At 40.5% G+C, this 19,443-nt stretch overlaps 1 protein-coding gene and 1 pseudogene across 2 annotated transcripts in view; both read right to left on the reverse strand.

Annotated features, from left to right (window-relative positions):
- Positions 1-19,443, reverse strand: part of TTC39B (tetratricopeptide repeat domain 39B) — a 126,808-nt gene that overhangs the window by 53,394 nt on the left and 53,971 nt on the right. For both annotated transcript variants that reach the window (XM_031034045.2, XM_031034046.2), the window contains 2 exons: positions 6,490-6,585; positions 2,670-2,780 (listed from right to left, as the gene is read on the reverse strand). In XM_031034045.2, the coding sequence (XP_030889905.1) occupies positions 2,670-2,780; positions 6,490-6,585 (207 nt within the window). The remainder of the gene's footprint in view (positions 1-2,669; positions 2,781-6,489; positions 6,586-19,443) is intronic.
- Positions 8,073-8,191, reverse strand: LOC115942828 (5S ribosomal RNA; annotated as a pseudogene).

Below are 19,443 nucleotides of genomic sequence, written 5' to 3' on the forward strand. Positions count from 1 at the left end.
TGATACTAATCAGGAGAAATCCTAGTAAATGCATGATAGTGACTTTGATAGTGATAACTTTTACTCCTACACCATGATCACTGAAATAATATAGACTGAGAAAGGCATGTCCTAAAAAACTCAAGTATTAAGGACTTTCCAAATTAAGCCTACAGAGGCAGCACAGAATGTTCCAGGTTAAAGCAGAAGCCGACAATTGTTTTGCCCTGTTTCAGCACAAGAGGGCAGCCTGCGGATTCTTTTCCTTGAAAACATTTCAAAGCAAACCAATTTTTCCCAGTTGAACACCAGGCAATATACTTACTATCTTTAGCTCTGATATAAGTACTAAAATAAAGGCCACTGGAAATGCATTTTGTGACAGAGAGATTTTGATGTATTTTCAGATACTCATTTAAAAAAAAAAAAAAGCTCCTTTCCATTCCCAGCCAGAGGCCAAAGAAAAGCAAGATTTTTGCAATAAATTAGGTGAGCCACAATGGGCCCAGGCAAAGTACATTTTAGAGCTCATATCTAATCTAATCCCATTATCTACAATTCCTTATTAAAGTTCTTGACAATTCCAATTACTAAATTATCAGTTGAGAATTGCTTGGATTTTTTTTTTTTTAAAGATTTTATTTACTTATTTGAGAGAGCGAGAGAGCACGAGGGGGGTGAAGGGCAGAGGGAGAAGAAGACTCCCCACTGAGCAGGGAGCCTGACATGGGGCTTGATCCCGGGACTCCGGGATCATGACCTGAGCTGAAGGCAGAGTCTTCACCAACTGAGCCACCCAGGCGCCCTGAGAATTGCTTGGATTCTTAAGGGCATTAATTAGTCTTAATGTATGGCACATCCCAGACTTTCGGGCTGTGAAAACCTCACCATTTCTTTCTCAAAACTTCTCATTAGGTCAATCTGTTATAAGATTTAAAATATTAATGCATGATTTTGTTTTTAATTCAAATATAATGCACAACAGCCCACGGCTATGCAAAACAAATGCTGGCCACATTATTCTTTTCCCCCATGGAAATAGTCTAAACATCCTTTGGTAATTCGCAGTTTGTCCTGACTAGTGAGGTCACTGGCTGTTCAAAAAAAACCCTGCAAGGAGTTAAGATCAGCCTAAAGTTAATCATTTATTGTGGTTTTAAACCTCACATTTTAAACCAAAAGCTCCAAGAGGAAAACGATTCAGGTGGGAAAAACATATGTTTAACAGTGAAACTTGCATAACGATCAGAGAATATAAAATTTGACCAAATAAAATAATCACTTCTTTTCATTCCATGTTATGACCAGCTGGGTGTCTGAGACAGAGAAAAAAGGAGACCTGTGTGAATAAAAACACAAAGGAGACAGGCAGGCAGGTTGAGAGAGGAAGACAGAGAAGTAGAGACAGAAGATGGAGAGAGAAAGAAGTCTGAGGGACTGGCAAGGACGGAGAGAAATGAAGCAGGAGACAGGCAGGGCAGACAAGTGCTGAAGACAACGCTGGACAATTTCCTTCAGCTGTGCACTGTACCATCTACATCTGTTCCTAACCTCTGAAATACTCATTGACCACAGCTCCTCTACATCAAAGTAGAATTACCACAGCAGCTTCTCAGGAGGTAATGTAATTTTTTTTTAATTGTGGTGTGCAGTTGACATACATTTCAGGTGTATGACATAGTGATTCGGCAATTCTATACATTATGCAATGCTCACCACCATGAGTGTAGTAAGACTGAAAGTCTATGATCAAAATCACATCCCCTACTGACCAAAGAAGTAAGATTCCCACTATTGTGCCCAAGTAACCTTCTAAAAAACTGTTATATAAGGTCTAAGCTTCACCCAAGCAAGTGACTGTGTTTGAAGGCACAACGTAAGATTATTCCTGTCAAGCTCCAGGCACACTGTAGAGCTGCGGACTGTGGTCAAGGTGACGCTGGTATCAGGGCTGGGCCCGGGTGTTGATGCCACATTTGAAAAATGAACAGGTATTATTAGCTGAAATTAAACTGCTTAACTTGTTTATCACATAAATAGGGAGTCCTAATAACATTTTTTATTATTTTAAATTTCTTTTTAACATTTGAGATTAGCATAGTCTAGTTCTTTTTACCCCATTTCAAAGGAAACTTTTTCCAATGATATTTAAGCTTTAGAGGCATATCCATAAAAACATTTCACTGGGGGCGCCTGGGTGGCTCAGTTGGTTAAGCGACTGCCTTCGGCTCAGGTCATGATCCCAGAGTCCCGGGATCCAGTCCCACATCGGACTCCCTGCTCAGCAGGGAGTCTGCTTCTCCCTCTGATCCTCCCCCCTCTCATGCTCTCTCTCTGTCTCATTCTCTCTCTCAAATAAATAAATAAAATCTTTATAAAAAAAAAACATTTCACTGAAAAAAGCAAAAGGAAGCTCTACAAAACTACATACAATGACAATATTTGAACACAAATAGAAATTAAAATATGAGAAAGAATCAGAAACTTTCTACTGATTAAATTTGAAAAGACAGATTTCTTAACTGGATATTAAAACTGACCAACCAAATTAGGGGGTCTCAACCAAATTAGCTTAGAAATATTCAGGCGGAAATGCAGATAAATTAACTGACAATCATGACATCAAAGAAAGAATCATCAGAAACATCTGAAAAAAATATATTTTATCTGAAAGAAATACAGTTAATTACCACGGTCGAAGCAATTCTAAGGCATCTGTAAATTTGTTACTTAGAAATAAGTTCAATGCCACCGCACATTCTTCTAGGCCACACTTGAGATCCACCTTGTTTGATGTTGACCTAAAGACCAAGAAAAAATACACAGAATTTCTATAGCTTTTACTATTAGCACGTTGCTGCACGTGTGTGTTTACGTACACTTTGGAGACAGAAAGGCCGGAGTTCTAACTCTACCACTTAGTAGCAATGTCTTTAACTTTCTGAAGCCTGACTTGCTCATCTGTAAAATGGGAACACCACCACTGCCTACTTCATGAAGCTGTTGTGAGGATGGAAGAAACTGACAAACAAGGCTCATAGCAGGCACAAAGACCACAAGCATGGGAACTACCTTTACTCACAGGAGAGGGAAAGTTATTGCGTTTTAGTTTGATCATGTAGGGGGAGAAAATGTGCGTCAGCAGAAAACTATGCATGATTCTCTATACTGTAGAAGAGACCCCTTCGGATTGCTTTTTGATTCTAGGGAACTGACTTGCAACTCTACGGTGTTCTCTTTTTAAATTAGAGTATAGTGGACACACAATGTTTCATAAGTTTCAGGTGTACAACAGTGATTCAACTTTTCTATAGTTACGCTATTCTCGCCACAAATGTAGCTACCATCTGTCACCATACAATGCTTTTCTAATATCACGGACTATATTCCCTATGCTGTGCTTTTTATTCCCACGACTTATTACCTAAGTGGAAGCCTGTATCTCCCACTCTCCTTCACCCATTTTGCCCATCCACCCACCCCCCCTTCCCTCTAGCAACCATCAGTTTGTTTTCCATATTTATGGGTCTGATTCTGCATTTTGTTTGTTTATCCATTTGTTTTGTTTTTTAGATTCCACACGTAAGTGAAATCACATGGTATTTGTCTTTCTCAGTCTGACTTATTTCACTTAACATTATACCCTCTAGGTCCATCTATGCTGTTGCAAATGGCAAGGTATCATTCTTTTTTACAGCTGAGTGATATTCCATTGTACACATACACCACATCTTCCTTGTCCATGTATCTACGGCTGGACACTTGGCTGTCCCTATGTTCAGTATCTTGGCTATTGTAAATAATGTGCAATAAACATGTGGTGCATCTATCTTTTTGAATTAGTGTTTTCGTTTTCTTTGGGTAAATACCCAGTAGTGAAAATGGATCATATGGTATTTCTATGTTTACCTTTTTGAGGAACTTCCATACGGTTTTCCACAGCAGCCGCACCAGTTTACATTCCCACCAATAATGCACGAGGGCTCCCTTTTCTCCACATCCTGGCCAACATTTGTTATGGCTTTTTTTTTTTTTAGGCATTCTGACAGATATAATTGGTATCTCACTGTGGTTTTGATTTGCATTTCTCCAATGATTAGTGAGGTTGAGCATCTTTTCATGTGTCTGTTGGCCATCTGCATGTCTATTCAGGTCCTCCACCCATTTTTTAATCGGTTTTGTATTTTTAGTGTTGAATTGCAACTCTGTAAATTTTAACTGATAGTGATGCAAAATAATTGTCTATAGATATGCAAATTCTATCCCTGACTAGTAGAGGTTCAATTACCTCCTTCACTGTACAAGAAGCTAGTTTTACTGACTTTGGGCATTAATTTCAACATTCTTTTACTCCATATAAATTTGTGCTGTTTCAATTTCTCCTTTGAATCAATTATAAAATCTGCCTAGTTCCCTCACTGATTAATGAGTTAAATAAAATCTTTAAAATGTGTTTATTTTTACATCTGTATAATCACTATGATTTTACCCTTTATTAAAACTTATCTGTTATTTATGACTGATGGAAATTTTGCTCTTTAAAATTAGGGCCCTCAGGGTGACTAACTTGATTTCAGCTCAGGTCATGATCTCAGAGTTGTGAGATCGAGCCCTGTGTCGGGCACGGAGCCTGCTTAAGATTCTCGCTCTCCCTCTGCCTCTGCCCTTCCCACCCACCAAAATAAGCAAACTAATTAATAATAATAATAAAATAAAATTAGAGCCTTCTACAAAATGTTTTGTGTAACTTTTTATTTTTTTAAAATATAAGCTCCATGCCCAGCATGGAGCCTGACAAAGGGCTTGAACTCAGGACCCTGAGGTCAAGACCTGAGCTAAGATCAAGAGTCGGATGCTTAACCAACTAAACCACCCAGGCGCCCCTGTGTAACAACTTTTAATAGGAAAATATTTCAGTAAGTAAATGAGCAGTATGATGATTTATTTAAAAGAGCTTAAAGTCGAATTTCCATGCCCCCAACCTCTCCAAATTCATTCCTTCAAACATGAAAACAAAATCCCACTTCAGTTACTCTTCTACCAGAAATGGGTTCTGATGATTTTGCCCAACTGCAGGCTAATGTTAAGTGTTCTGAGCACATTTAAGGTAGGTGAGGCTAAGCTATGATGTTCAATAGGTTAGGGCTATTAAAGGCATTTTCAATTCATGATGGGCTCATTGGGGATGTAAGCCCACTGTAAATCTAAGAAGATCTATAAATGTTGATGCAGTAGTTACTTAGGAAACTATCAGATGAGTTAGAGGTTAACCCTGAGGGAGAGACTCATATTTCTAAAGAAAGCTCAGATTTCCATAAGCAGTGACATATGGAATGAAATCGTAATGTGAAAAATAAATGCCTTAAAATCCTTAGGAGTTATTTTCAGCTTCATCTCCAGTCATCGATCCTCAAATTATTGCACCCCTTTGTTGTACTGTGAGAGCTGAGTCCTAAGGCAAACTGCCGAATTCATGAGTGTTATAAACACACTTAAAAGTAGCTGAAATTTCAAATGCAAAATCTCAAATGCTACAGATCTGCCATATAACTTAAAGTTTAATAACCCTATAAGGATAGATAAAAAGCCCTTTCTCATGGTACTAAAACATAGCTTTCACAGAGTTGCCTTTAATCTCTGATAAAGGAACAACATACATGTTCGAAAAGAACTCATTATATTAATTCTAGAATGGGCAGGAAAGGAATATTACTTAGCAAATGTGATATTACCAAAAATATTAATGGAAAGGAAAAATGTCATGATACATTAACTTTTAAAAACAGGCACAAAAAATAAGGTGGAGGGGCAGGGCAAAAAATAATAATAAAATTTTTAAAAAGCAGGTTACTAAATAGTATATCGAATGTGATCCCAATCAATAATAAAAAAAAAAGACTTGCTCTATATATGAAGAGAAAAAGAAAGGATACACACACACACACACACACAAAGTTACAGTGATGGTAATATACATTTTTATCTCTCCTTTGTGCTTTTCTGTATTTCCTGAATTTTCTACAGTCAATGTTTCTTAAAATGCTCTTAAACCAAGGTTACAAGAAGAATGTAAGTAGAAAAATAATCATACTACAACATTCAGTGAAAACCCTATGGCTGCATCCATAACAGATAAAAGCACATGCCCAGGAAAAAGACGAGAATGAATACAGTTTAAGAGGTCATATTTACGGTGGATGCTTGGCAATGTGGTTATATTATTTTATAAATGAAATCAATGATATAAAAAATTTTAAGATAAAAAAGACTCCAATGAGTTGTGCCCCAAATGTTGAATTTAGTTTTCTTTTTATGTAACAGCGCCACCCATTCACATGTCCCTTAGCAGCTCTGTCTCTCCTTCCCTAATTTGTAAAATGGACACTACACCTGCCTATTTCGCCAGTCAGTAAAATACAAAGCCCTGTTTTAACATCAACATTACAATTCACCAAAGGGTTGGACTGCTCTCCCCTGTTGTCCCGAAAACACTTGCACCCTCTTCCTGACCTGCTCACATTAGACGATCCGAGCCGTCCAGAGGCCCGTTTTGTATCAAAGGATGCAAAGGGACGGCTGCTTGTTGCCATATCTGTGCGAGAAAACCTATTAATAAAAAAAAAAAAACAAAAAGCAGAATGAGGTTTTTATTTCTTTGTCTTACAGGAAAAGTCCACATAAATTCAAGTATACAACATAAGCCCTTCAATTATTTAGTACATCTCACCCCCATGTCTAATCAATTTTATAAATCAAATAACAAAAATCTATGTACTGTTACATGGTGAACATTTCTGAAATACAGCACCAATAAAGTAAACTGATTTTGTTTATTCTAGTACACAAAAAAAGAAATTAAATCACCCCCACAGCTCTCCACCCAAAGACAACATTGTATCCTGTATATAAATATCCTCCCAGATCTTTTCCCAAGTAAATCTATACATGTATTTCTATACTTTATTAAAATGGAATATTATTGTAAGGAAGGAAAAAGTTTTCCTTGACCCTCTTAGAGTCCCTGGCTGGGCCTGAAAATAAAATGGACAAAGACAGATGAACAGGAGAAAAGCATATAAATTTTACTGAATTCGTCCTGTACATGGGAGTCTTCACAAGAGAACAAAGAACCCAAAGAAGCAGGAAGCTTTTATATTTGTGAAGAATTGGCAAGACAAAGGGGTTGGGGCTTGGAATAGTAAATGAAGAATAAGTAACTAGGAAGACAAGGGTTACTTTAAAAAGGTTTGCAGATTGTCTAAGCTGATACAAATGTCTTTCTCCAGTAAAAGGAGAATTTGTTTCTGGCCTTTAGGCAGGAAAGGGGGAGCTTTTCCAGTGTTTACTGCTTCTTGATTGCCTTCAGCTCAAAATGATTTTTAGGTCAAATCATGGGGTGACATATTCTAGTTTCCCCCATTATATGTTTAATTTATCCTGAATCTTTTCTTCTCGACAAATTGAGTTGCTTTATCATAGTTACTCTAACATAATTTGTTACCTGCCCCTTATTTGGGGGCGTGTATTCAGAGTGGGCCTGGCCCCTGGGCGAGACACAGCTACCTCTGTTGGCATCTTTTTAATACCAGGAACCCAGCAGCTCTAGCCACTGAGCAGCTAGAATGAAAATAAAATGGAAAAAAAAAAAAAAAGGAAATGGTGTCTCCTAGGCGAGTCCCAAACTGGGGTTTAATAACTAATCTGATTCTAGTTTCAACCTCCCCCAGAAAAGTAGTCCTACCCAGTCAGTCAGGAATTTTCCTTATCTGGGCCAACGAGTCTGTAATGAGTGGCCACAGGGGCCCTTTCCATTCCCCAAAGGAAGATGAGATAATCTGCATCGTAAGACCTGCTACTCTTCCTCCTCAAGGGAAAGCAACCTTGCCTGGAACAATCCTTTCCTTTTGCTAACAACTTTCTTGACCCACCCTTCTCCCTATAAAATCCTTCCATTTTGTACAACTCCTCAGAGCTCCTCTCTACTTGTTAGATGGGATGCTGCCCAATTCATGAATTGTTTAATAAAGCCAATTAGATCTTCAAATTTACTAGGCTGAATTTTGTTTTTTGTTTTGTTTTGTTTTGGATTTTTTAGCCTACAGCACCTGGTATTCCCAGGCAGTCTCCCATCCAAGGACTAACCAGGCCTGACCCTGCTTAGCTTCCGAGATCAGACGAGATGGGGCGCGTTCAGGGTGGTATGGCCGTAGACTGAATTTTGTTTTTTAATACTATCTCTACAATACTACATTTTCACATCTATACACACATTTATTCAGGTCTTATTTCCTTCAATAAATGTTTCTAATATATGGAACACTGCACTGAGGTTCAGATATCCTCCATGCTAAATGCTCCTTAGACTGCTTCAGTTTTAGAATCTATACCACCAAAGTAAGTACAATTATTAAAAATTTAACTGAACAGAATAACTTGACTGTTCTACTCCTGAGCATAACCTAGATGTTATATTCATAAGTTAGAAGGAATGGATTTCTGGCTAGTGAAAAATACTGTTATTGGGTTAATAGAGGATAAGAAAAACAATACATCGTATTTCAATATTTTCAATTATGTTGGAAAATTTGTCCTTTTTTTTTTAATTTTATTTATTTTTGAGAGAGAGAGAATGACAGAGAGAGAAAGAATGAGAGGGGTGAGGGTCAGAGGGAGAAGCAGACTCCCTACTAAGCAGGGAGCCCGATGTGGGACTCGATCCCAGGACTCCAGGATCATGACCTGAGCCAAAGGCAGTCACTCAACCAACTGAGCCACCCAGGTGCCCCTGTCCTTCCTTTGCCATGATTTTATGCTTTTTTTTTTTTTTAAGTTTTTAAACAGCTTTATTGAGCTATAATTCACAGACCATACAATTCACCCATTTAAAGTATACAATCAGGGGCTTTTGGTCTATTCTTAGAGGTGTTCAACTATCACCACAATCTAAGATTTTATTTATTTATTTATTTGAGAGACAGAGTTGGGGGAGGAGCACGGAGGAGAAAGAGGGAGAGTATCTCAAGCAGACTCCCTGCTGAGCACCGGCTTGATCCACCAACCCTGAGATCATGAGCGGTAACCAAGAGTCAGATGCCTAACTGAGCCACCCAGGTGCTCCTATCATCACAGTCTGACTTTACAAAATTTTGTCACCCAAAAGAAACACTGCATCTATCCATTAGCACTCACTCTGCATTTCCCCCTCCACCTCTAGTTTTAGGCAACCACTAATCTGCTTTCAGTATCTACAGATTTTCTCTAGCCTGGACATTTCATATTAATGGACTTATACAATATATGGTCTTCCGTGACTTGCTTTTTCACTTAGCATAACGTCTTCAAGATACATGTTGATGATGTAGCAGTACTTCATTCCTTTTTATTGCCAAAAAATATTCCAGTGTCTGGATAGAACACATTTTGTTTATCATAGTATTAGTTGATGGATATATGTGTTATTTCCACTTTTGGGGTATTTTTTTTTAAAGATTTATTTATTTTAGAGAGAGAGGGAGAGAGAGCACTTGTGTGCAAGAGTGGGGGCAGGGGCAGGGGGAGAGAGAAAGAATGTCAAGCAGACTCCCTGCCAAGCACAGAGCCGGATGTGGGGCTCAATTCCATGACCTGAGATCATAACCTGAACCAAAATCAAGAGTCGGACACACAACCAACTAAGCCACCCAGGTGCCCCCCACTTTTTAGGTATTTTGAATAATGCTGCTATTAACATTCATGTACAAGTTTTTGTGTAGAAATATATTTCATTTTTCTTGGGCATATACCTAGGAAGATAATTGCTGAATCATATGGTAAGTTTATATTTGACATTTCAAAAAACTGCCAGACATTTTTCCAAGTGGCTATGTGATTTTACATTCTTACCAGCAATGTAGGAGCATTCCAATTTCTCCAAATCTTGACCAATGCTTATTATTGTCCATCTTAGTGGGAGTGATGGTATCTCCTTGTGGTTTTGACCTGCATTTGCCTAATGTCTAATGATGTTGAGCATCTGTTTAGGTACTTAAGGGCCATTTGTATACCTTCGTTGGAGAAATGTCTATTAGGTTCTTTGGCCATTTTTTAAATGGGCTATTTGTCTTTTTATTATTGAGTTTCATACTGCTCTAATTTTTAATCACTAGGTAAAACTATTTTCAAATGAAAAGCTTACAGCTATCTTTTAATACTTTTTCCTCTAATTCAAATCATAATTAGCAGAATCAATTCAAATTTAATTTCCCCAATAAATCCAACACAACGTGCTATGTTCCTAAACAATGAAATAAAAGCTAACCCATTTTTTTTAAAGATTTTATTTATTTATTTGAGAGAGAGCATGTGCGTGCATGAGTGAGGGAGGGGTAGAGGGAGAGGGAGAAGCAAATTCTGCACTGATCAGGGAGCCTGACGTGGGGCTTGATCCCAGGACTCTGGGATACTTAACCAACTGAGCTACCCAGGTGCCCCAAGGCTAGCCCATTTCTTTTTTTTAAGATTTTATCTATTTGTTTGAGAGAGAAAGAGCACAGAGGCAGAGTGAGAGGGAGAAGCAGATTTCCCCACTGAGCAGGGAGCCTGATGCTGGGCTTGATCCCAGAACCCTGAGATCATGACCTGAGCCGAAGGCAGACACTTAACCAACTGAGCCACCCAGGCGCTCCGCTAGCCCATTTTAAAAAGAAGGAAAAAATGAAATGAAATTTCAAAAATTAATAAAAAGACACTTAGTATCCTTTAAGCTTTTTCATCAAAGTTAATATCTCTCTTTTGGGGAGAAAAGGAATGAAAGTAAACAGGCCAACTGTTATGCTCTAGGAGGCACCATTTATATAATCTACAGTCTAGATGGTGTCCACTGGAGTTATAAACACAAGACTCCAGTGGACACCACAACCAGGTTTCCACATTACAATGGATGATTCCTTCAAATAGCCATTCTCACAGCCTGTGATCAAAGAAGAGGGGAGGTGTGGCTGCTGCAGCTGGTAAAGCAAAAACGGCCCAGAAAACAACAGGTACCCCCAAAGACACTGCACTGCCAACCTCAACCCCAGCCTGTCACTGGTGCTACAGAATCAAAGCAAAGGAATGCCACCATTTTCTCTCCACTCAAGTCCTGTTCCTTTATAGGGAGGATATACAAAGCTGGAAAAAACCAAGGACAAGGACCAACAAAGGATATAATTATTCTATTAAGTCAGATACTAATCAATTTATAAACTACCTAACCTGCCCCTAAATAGTCCATGCTTAGGCTTATTACAATCAAAACTGTAAAATTCCGGGGCGCCTGGGTGGCTCAGTTGGTTGGGCGACTGCCTTCGGCTCAGGTCATGATCCTGGAGTCCCTGGATCGAGTCCCACATCAGGCTACCTGCTCGGCGGGGGGTCTGCTTCTCCCTCTGACCCTCCCCCCTCTCATGTGCTCTCTCTCATTCTCTCTCTCTCAAATAAATAAATAAAATCTTTAAAAAAAAAAAACTGTAAACTTCCTTTCATATTATCTGTAGGGCTTGGGTGATTTTTATATTCTTTGTGCTTTTCGATGTTTTTTCGAAGTTTTGAAAATGATCATGCACTATTTTTAATAATTGGGGGAAAAGTATATATTTTGAGCAATTTAAGTTCAAATTCATGAAGGGGACATTCAAATATTAATTTAAGGAAACACGCTCTGATCACCCCCTCTATTATCACACACAGCTTACAATAGCTCTCTGGAAAAAATGCAAGAACAGTGTATTATTTTTAGTCCTTTCCATGTGAGGAAGTTAGAACACATCACTGTCCAATGTGTTTCTAATGTAATTTTAGACCTTATTGAACTCTTCCAAATTTTCACTACTTTGAAAAAGTCAGTACTTCAATGTTGCAGTTTTTCTAATTTTATCTTTTCTGTTTCCTACACTGACAACACACTTCCAAGCTATTTTACATTTTGAACTTAAAATACCTGTAATAATATATTCCTAAATTGTTTTCAAACTTGTTATCTTATATATACACTTATGATATATACCTGATTTTTAACGTATCTACCTATTTGCTAAAAATGGGTTTATTCCTTTATTGAAAGGAACTGGCTCTCACAGGCTGAAATAAGTAGACACGATCATGGGTTCCCGATACTAGCCCCATTTCCATCTTTGGCGGATCTGAAAAATGCAGTACACGGGGCCCGTGTGCACATCAACGAGCTATATGCTTATACGAGAGATGGAAAGTGAAGGTCCGTTAAAGTAGATGGATTCACTGGAAAGGTACTTCCTTTTACCCTCACTTTACATTTTTATTAGAAATTGGGATTAAGATAAAAAACAAGGGAACTAACTCAGCATAAACAAATATATAAAGCTAGAAAAGGTAGTAGGGAATGTACCACAGTCTAAAAAAGTAATGCACCAAATGAAAGGGTTCAATTTAGTCAATTAAAGTTTAATTTTCACTCACAAACATCTAGAGCACCACATTGCAGGTACTATATCAGGTGTCAGATACATAAAGTCATACAGTTCATGATCTCAAAGATGATATCTGAGAATAAATTATAGATTTTAAGTAACTTACAACTTTTTACCACCATGTTGCTAAGTCACATCTTCTTTTTTTTAAGATTGTAATTTATTTATTTGAGAAAGAGAGCGAGAGAGAGCATAAGCTGGGGAAGGGGAGGCAGGGGGAGAGGGAGAAGCAGACTCCCCGCTGAGCAGGGAACCCAATGTGGGGCTCGATCCCAGGACCCTAGGATCATGACCTGAGACGAGGGCAGATGCTTAACTGACTCAGCCACAAGTCACATCTTTTTTTATCCTGCTTATAAGTTCCTAAATCTAGATCAAAAGTCCAACTAGGGGCACCTGTGTGGCTCAGTTGGTTGAGCGTCCAAATCTTGACCGGCTCAGGTCATCATCTCAGGGTCCTGGGATCAAGGCCCTTTAGGACTCCACGCTCAGCGGGGAGTCTGCTTGAGGAGTCTCTCTCCCTCTCCCTCTGCCTCTCCCCCTGCCCCCTAGTGCGCACGTGCTCGCTCTCGCTCTCTCTCCCGCTAAAATAAATAAATGAATCTTTAAAAAAAAAAAGTTCAACCCAAAGCTTGCATGCATGTCATCAAGCTGTCTGCCAAGTGTCCCCAGGCAGACCTGCCACACATGTGGAGACCCTGATTGCCTGAATAAACAGATAAAGGAGCAAGTGGAAGTCAGCAGTACTCCCATCTGCTCCCAACAACGCACCTGGCCTGAGAACCACACTGTTCTAAGAGCACTAACAATTGGAAATGCAACTAGGAGCCAACAGCCAGGGATAGAAAGGACTCAAAGCTAGTTCAGTAGAAGGAAGAGTTCAAGAGAGTGGAGAAGCTTAACTCAGGAAAAAGGAGAGTTGGAGGAAAGCAGATAAAAGGAAAGAACAAATACTCCCTCCCTTGCTCACTTGAGGAAGATTCCAATGCCCCCTTCTAGACCACCTTCTCTGGACTGCATCCTACTTCCAAATGACTCAGAAAGACATAAAATAATGTGCATACAGAGAAAGAATAATAAAACAAATGTGGCAAAATGTTAAAAATGGATTAGCGATATGCAAAAGTTCTCTTATCCTCATACTCTTTTTCTCAGTTTGAAATTATTGCAAAATAAGGTGTTTTTAAAAGACAACTTGGATGACCCTGGAGCAAAAGGCATATGAGAGTGGCCATGGACCAGCCAATGCCAGTGGGGAATGCCAAACCCTTGGGGTCATGGGCATACCAACAGATCCAGCCATCTCAGGAGCTTTGGTGACAGAGACAGTGACAACAGAAGTTAATCAAAAACAAGTAGATGGGGCTGTCAACCAGAGGGCGATTCCCAGAGTAGGGCTCTATCTCCATGGAACTTCTTCCCACACCCAGGTACTACTGGGAGAGAGGGACAGGGGGAGCATTTGAGAAGGAAAATATAGGCCTGATGCAGAGTTTAAATTTTTACTTGACTGGGCACTTACCTCTCCCACTCCCCCCAAGAAAACCTGCGTCACTCTAAAAGAGACTATTTGATAGGGCGCCTGGGTGGCTCAGTTGGTTAAGCGACTGCCTTCGGCTCGGGTCATGGTCCCGGGGTCCTGGGATCGAGTCCCGCATCGGGCTCCCTGCTCTGCGGGAGGCCTGCTTCTCCCTCTCCCACTCCCCCTGCTTGTGTTCCCTCTCTCGCTGTGTCTCTCTCTGTCAAATAAATAAATAAAATCTTTAAAAAAAAAATAAAATAAAAATAAAAGAGACTATTTGAAATGTGAACAGATGATGGGATCTTTTACTGACAACTTAATGTTCTCTTCTGTCCTCATTGGGGATGAGAGTTCCAGAGCAAAGTAAGAACAGTTGAAAATTACAGAAGTTCATTTTCATGTAAAATATAAAACATGCCTCAGATCCTACTCACTAAGAAAACGGACAGCAGGACTGTTTCTTCAGGGAAAAAAAAAAAAAAACTGCCCCAACAGATGCTGTGTCTCTTGCCCGCAGACAGAGCAAATCAGACAGAGCTGGAAACTAAAACCAGGGCCTGTATCTTTTCAAACTCTTTCCTTAAGCAAAGCAAACTGTACTCCTTCACAGTATTTCAAACAAACCACAATGGAATGTCAGATTGGCAAGAGATACATAGGCAGCTCCTATTTCATTTTGCTGGTTTTTTAATTAAAAAAAAAAAAAAATCCCTTCCCTATTGGAGGGTTTTCTTATTTCTAACAGAAAGCTGGTACCTAGTCTACCAATCACCCTGCCGGGTTTCTGTCCCCGGTGTGCCGGTCACTTGCAAACAGCGACACGCTGGACCCTTCGCTCACCGCTCGGGATCTCAGTGTCCTCATGTGTAAAAACAGAGAAGGGCTACAAAGCATAGAGAGCAGAGAGGTGGTGGCCAGGGGCTGGGGAGAGAGGGCCATGGGAAGTTATTGCCTAATGAGTTCAGAGTTTCTGCTTTCCCAGATGAAAGAGTTCGGTGGATGGACAGCGGTGAGGGTGACACAACAGTGGGAATGTTCTGCACACCAGTGAACTGTACACTGAAAAGTGGCGAAGACTGTAGAGTTTATGTTAGGTGTATCTTACCACAATAAAAAGAAACTGGGAGCAAAAAAAAAAGGCATAAGACAAAGAGCCAGAGGAGGGCTAACAATACCTGCCCCGTCTACCCTGCACGGAAGTTATGAGGAGGAAATGCGCTCCATTTTGTAAAATCACTTTTGGGGCTGAAATACCACATAAACGCGGTGCTGATGTTGTTAAAAGAGTTAGGTGATCGGGGCCAAGAACTTCCCAGTCGACAGAACACTGCGTTCCTGCTTCTCGGCAGCTGGGTGTTTCCTGCAGCCCTGGGGGTAGGGGCTACTTAGGCAGCACTTGGCCGGTTTCAGTCTGTCCCTCAAAGGAGGAATGCAGGTATTTTCAAGATGCAGAGTAAAGGCAGGTTTTCGGTGGGGGGCGGGGAGGAAGGGGTTTATCATTTCTTCTCAACCATTACAAACTACAACAAAGAGTAGCCCAAAGAGAAATTTTTAAAAAGCAATGTTGGAAAAAAGTTTTCCTTTCATTTGGCTCACAATCCATGAAGGAGAGAAAAAAATAAAGGCTACCTAGAAGTCATTTCTTTTTTCAGGCTACATAATGTGTTTCTTCTCTGGGTTCTTTGGTCATAATTTAAAACTCATCATAGTATGATTATTGCTTTACTTTCAGTTGTGGGAGGTAGATGATGAGCTTTTTACGGACAGGAATTCTCTGTCTTAGCACAGAGATACTCAATGAGTTTTTGATGAAGAAATGACATTTGTATTAATTCTATATTAGCACCCTTGTGCCAAATACATTCTCAATACCTTACATTTTATATCATGTATGTAGATGGAAAATACCCGTGAATATGTTATATTCAGCTTGTGCTATCAAGCAGGCACACAAAATGGTTTTGGTATACAGGGATGCTATTGCTTTAAAAAACAAAAAAAACAAAAATCACCTAAACTAACATTAAGGAGGGGATGGCACATATGAGTCCTATGTATTAGGATTCTGTTTGCGGGATCACAGAAAGGTTCAAATTCTGCCCCACCCAGTACCCAGGAAGACAATGACTATATAATCCCAAAGCACAAGAGAAATCTGAGTCTTGTTCCCATACTTCCCCACTTTCTAAAATAGAGTCATCTATAAGGGCGTGAAATAAGATATGCTATAATCCACCAATACAAAAACAATCACCAAAGAAATCCATTCATACTACTTGAATGGTCACTAAAGACTTTCCACACCCGTGGACTGATGAAATATCAAAAGAAAAGTAAACCATGCATAAAGTTCCTGTCAAACCAATACCCACATAATCTTGTAAGTTCCAGCCCCACACTGGATGTAGAGATTACTTAAAAACTGAGCCAAATACATAAGTGTAAATGTGGTGTTAAAAAGTGGAAAGCAGGGGCGCCTGGGTGGCTCAGCCGTTAAGCGTCTGCCTTCGGCTCAGGTCATGATCCTGGGGTCCTGGGATCCAGCCCCGCATCGGGCTCCCTGCTCCGCGGGAAGCCTGCTTCTCCCTCTCCCTCTCCCGCTGCTTGTGTTCCCTCTCTCGCTGTGTCTCTCTCTGTCAAATAAGCAAATAAAAATCATTAAAAAAAAAAAAAGTGGAAAGCATGGGGTCCCTGGGTGGCTCAGTCGGTTGGGCGTCGGACTCTTGATTTCAGCTCAGGTCATGATCTCAGAGTCATGGAATCAAGCCCCGTAGGGGGTCTTCGTGCTCTCATGGAGTCTGCTTGTCCCTCTCCCTCTGCTTCTCCCCCACCCCCACCACTCTCTCTCTCTCTAGTAAATATATAAATGAAATCTTTTTTTTTTTTTTAAGTGGAAAGCAAGTGCAAAATGTTAGGAAGATCTCTGGGTATAAGGCCCCCCCCCAAAAAAATCATTTTTCATGACACATGTATGCAGGAGTATATTGTGGCTTTATTAAAAAAATAAATAAATAAAATGAGGAGAGGGCTGCTATACCCCAATCCATCTATGGCTAAGGGACACAATACAACAACTTTTCAAGGGGCACCTCATCTTCCTCATCTATAAAATAGGAGGGACAGGGCGCCTGGGTGGCTCAGTTGGTTAAGCGACTACCTTCGGCTCAGGTCATGATCCTGGAGTCCCGGGATCGAGTCCCACATCAGGCTCCCTGCTCAGCAGGGAGTCTGCTTCTCCCTCTGACCCTCCTCCCTCTCATGCTCTCTGTCTCTCATTCTCTCTCTCGCAAATAAATAAAATCTTAAAAAAAAAAAAAAATTATAAAATAGGAGGGACCAATTAGCACAGTTTTCATTGAAAATACAAAGACTCACCATGGGTACTGGGGCTGAAATAGACATTTTTTAAAGATTCTAGTTCATTTCTTCCTCACTAAGATATGAAAATCTTTAATGGATGACACAGCAAAAAAGGAAACCACAGAGGACCTCAAAATCTCCTACTTCATGACAGGCCTCAAGCTTTCTACTAATCAAATGAGAAGTCTGTCATTGCATTGGAAATCAAACATATTTTCTATACAAACACTGATTGATATTTATCTCTTTGTGTGTATATATGTGCATACATAGGTACATATGTTAAATTCTCAGCCTATGCCATAAAGTCCATTAAGCCCTAAATGATCAATAACTTTGGGCAGAGTATTAGAACCAGGAGTGAGGTATCATACAGGATTGAGGCGCACTCTTCCCCACCCGCCACCCCAGTCTCCCCACTGTGTCCAGGTCATCCTGTCTAAACACAAGCTCATTCAATCCGCACAATGAAAACACTCCAGGGGTCTCTCACCGCCCTTGCCACAGCTCCTTGGCAAGACACCCGTGACATGTCCCCCTCTGACCAGCCTATCCTCACTAGACCTGCAGGACTCCCAAGCTTCTTGTTAAACCCTGAAGGGAACATGGTGAAGGGGATCAGAGTATGTCACCCCGAAAGATGTCACTTTGACATAAAGACTGTTTTGAGCTGAAGCAATTAGCTCTCACCCTCCCCATCCTGGCCTAAAAGCAGGGCCTAAATTTCCTTTTGTAAAGGTGTTTCCCTTTCCCACGCAAGGAAGAGAATTACTTCAGGGATAAATCTTACCACCTGAGAGGACTCTTATCTACGTAACAAATCTTACTCAACACTCCTTACTTACCACACATTTCCTAGTCATCATCCTACAATTTAATGCTCATCTGGAAGCCTAGAACCCCTTCTTTGGTCTAGCCTCTTCTCCACACTTCATCATACGTCGTTAGGATAGTACACAAACAGGGCGCCTGGGTGGCTCAGTCAGTTAAGTGGCCAACTCTTGATTTTGGTTCAGGTCATGATCTCAGGATTGTGAGACCGAGCCCCGCGTCGGGCTCTATGCTGGGTGTGGAGCCTGATTAAGATTCCCCCTCTGCCCCTCCTCTCTCCCTCTCTTAAAAAAAAAAGTATATAAGCCCCAAATTCTAATCACCTCCTTAAGGTACATTTTTTGGTGAACTCCCGTGTGTGTATGCCATTAAACTTTTTTTTTCCCTCCTGCTAATCTGTCTTTTGTCCATTTAATTTGCAGGGCCCAGGAAATACATTTAAGAGGGTAGAGGAGAAAGTTTGGCCTCTCCTACAATGGTCTCTCATATCTCAGGGCCTTTGTACTTAATAAACGCTCCTGCTATACCCAATTGATCATATCCCGTATCTAGCAGTATCTGCCTCAGTTCAGACATCGTCTCTTTCAGAACGCCGTCTCAGGTCAGCCTCTGCCCAGACTCCTGCCCACCATCCCAGGTTGGGTGAGGCACCCCTCATCTTTGCTCCCACAGAACCCTGACCTTCTCCACACCACCGCATTTATCCCGCTACATCCCAATGACAGTGTCCTTTTTTTTTTTTTTTACTAACAACAGAGTTTCCTATCTGTATCCCCCAATAAATTCTAAGTGCCTGAATGACTATTAATAAGCCAAGATACGGGGCACCTGGGTGGCTCAGTCGTTGGGCGACTGCCTTCGGCTCAGGTCATGATCCCAGGGTCCTGGGATCGAGCCCCGCATCGGGGTCCCTGCTCAGCGGGAAGCCTGCTTCTCCCTCTCCCACTTTCCCTGCTTGTGTTCCCTCTCTAGCTGTGTCTCTCTCTGTCGAATAAATAAATAAAACCTTTAAAAAAAAAAACAAAAACAGGCTTTTAAAAATAAATAAATAAGTAAGCCAAGATACTTTCTCTGTTTAAAAAACAACAACAACAAAAATCGTAACTGTTCACTCACAAGTAACTGCCAGGCAGCACAGGCCGACTTCTGAATCAGGCTATGGGGAAGGCAGGTCAGGCCGCCGGGGACTCTTCTTCAAAGCCAAGGCCAGCCAAACACCTTTACAAGTTCAGGCTCTTGCTGTTATTTTTGCTTTGTTTTGTTTTACTTGGATGGTTGGTTTGGGTC

Source organism: Leptonychotes weddellii, chromosome 14 (genome assembly GCF_054177405.1).
Source record: "Leptonychotes weddellii isolate Sample4059 chromosome 14, ASM5417740v2, whole genome shotgun sequence".
Classification (NCBI taxonomy): Eukaryota; Metazoa; Chordata; class Mammalia; order Carnivora; family Phocidae; genus Leptonychotes; species Leptonychotes weddellii.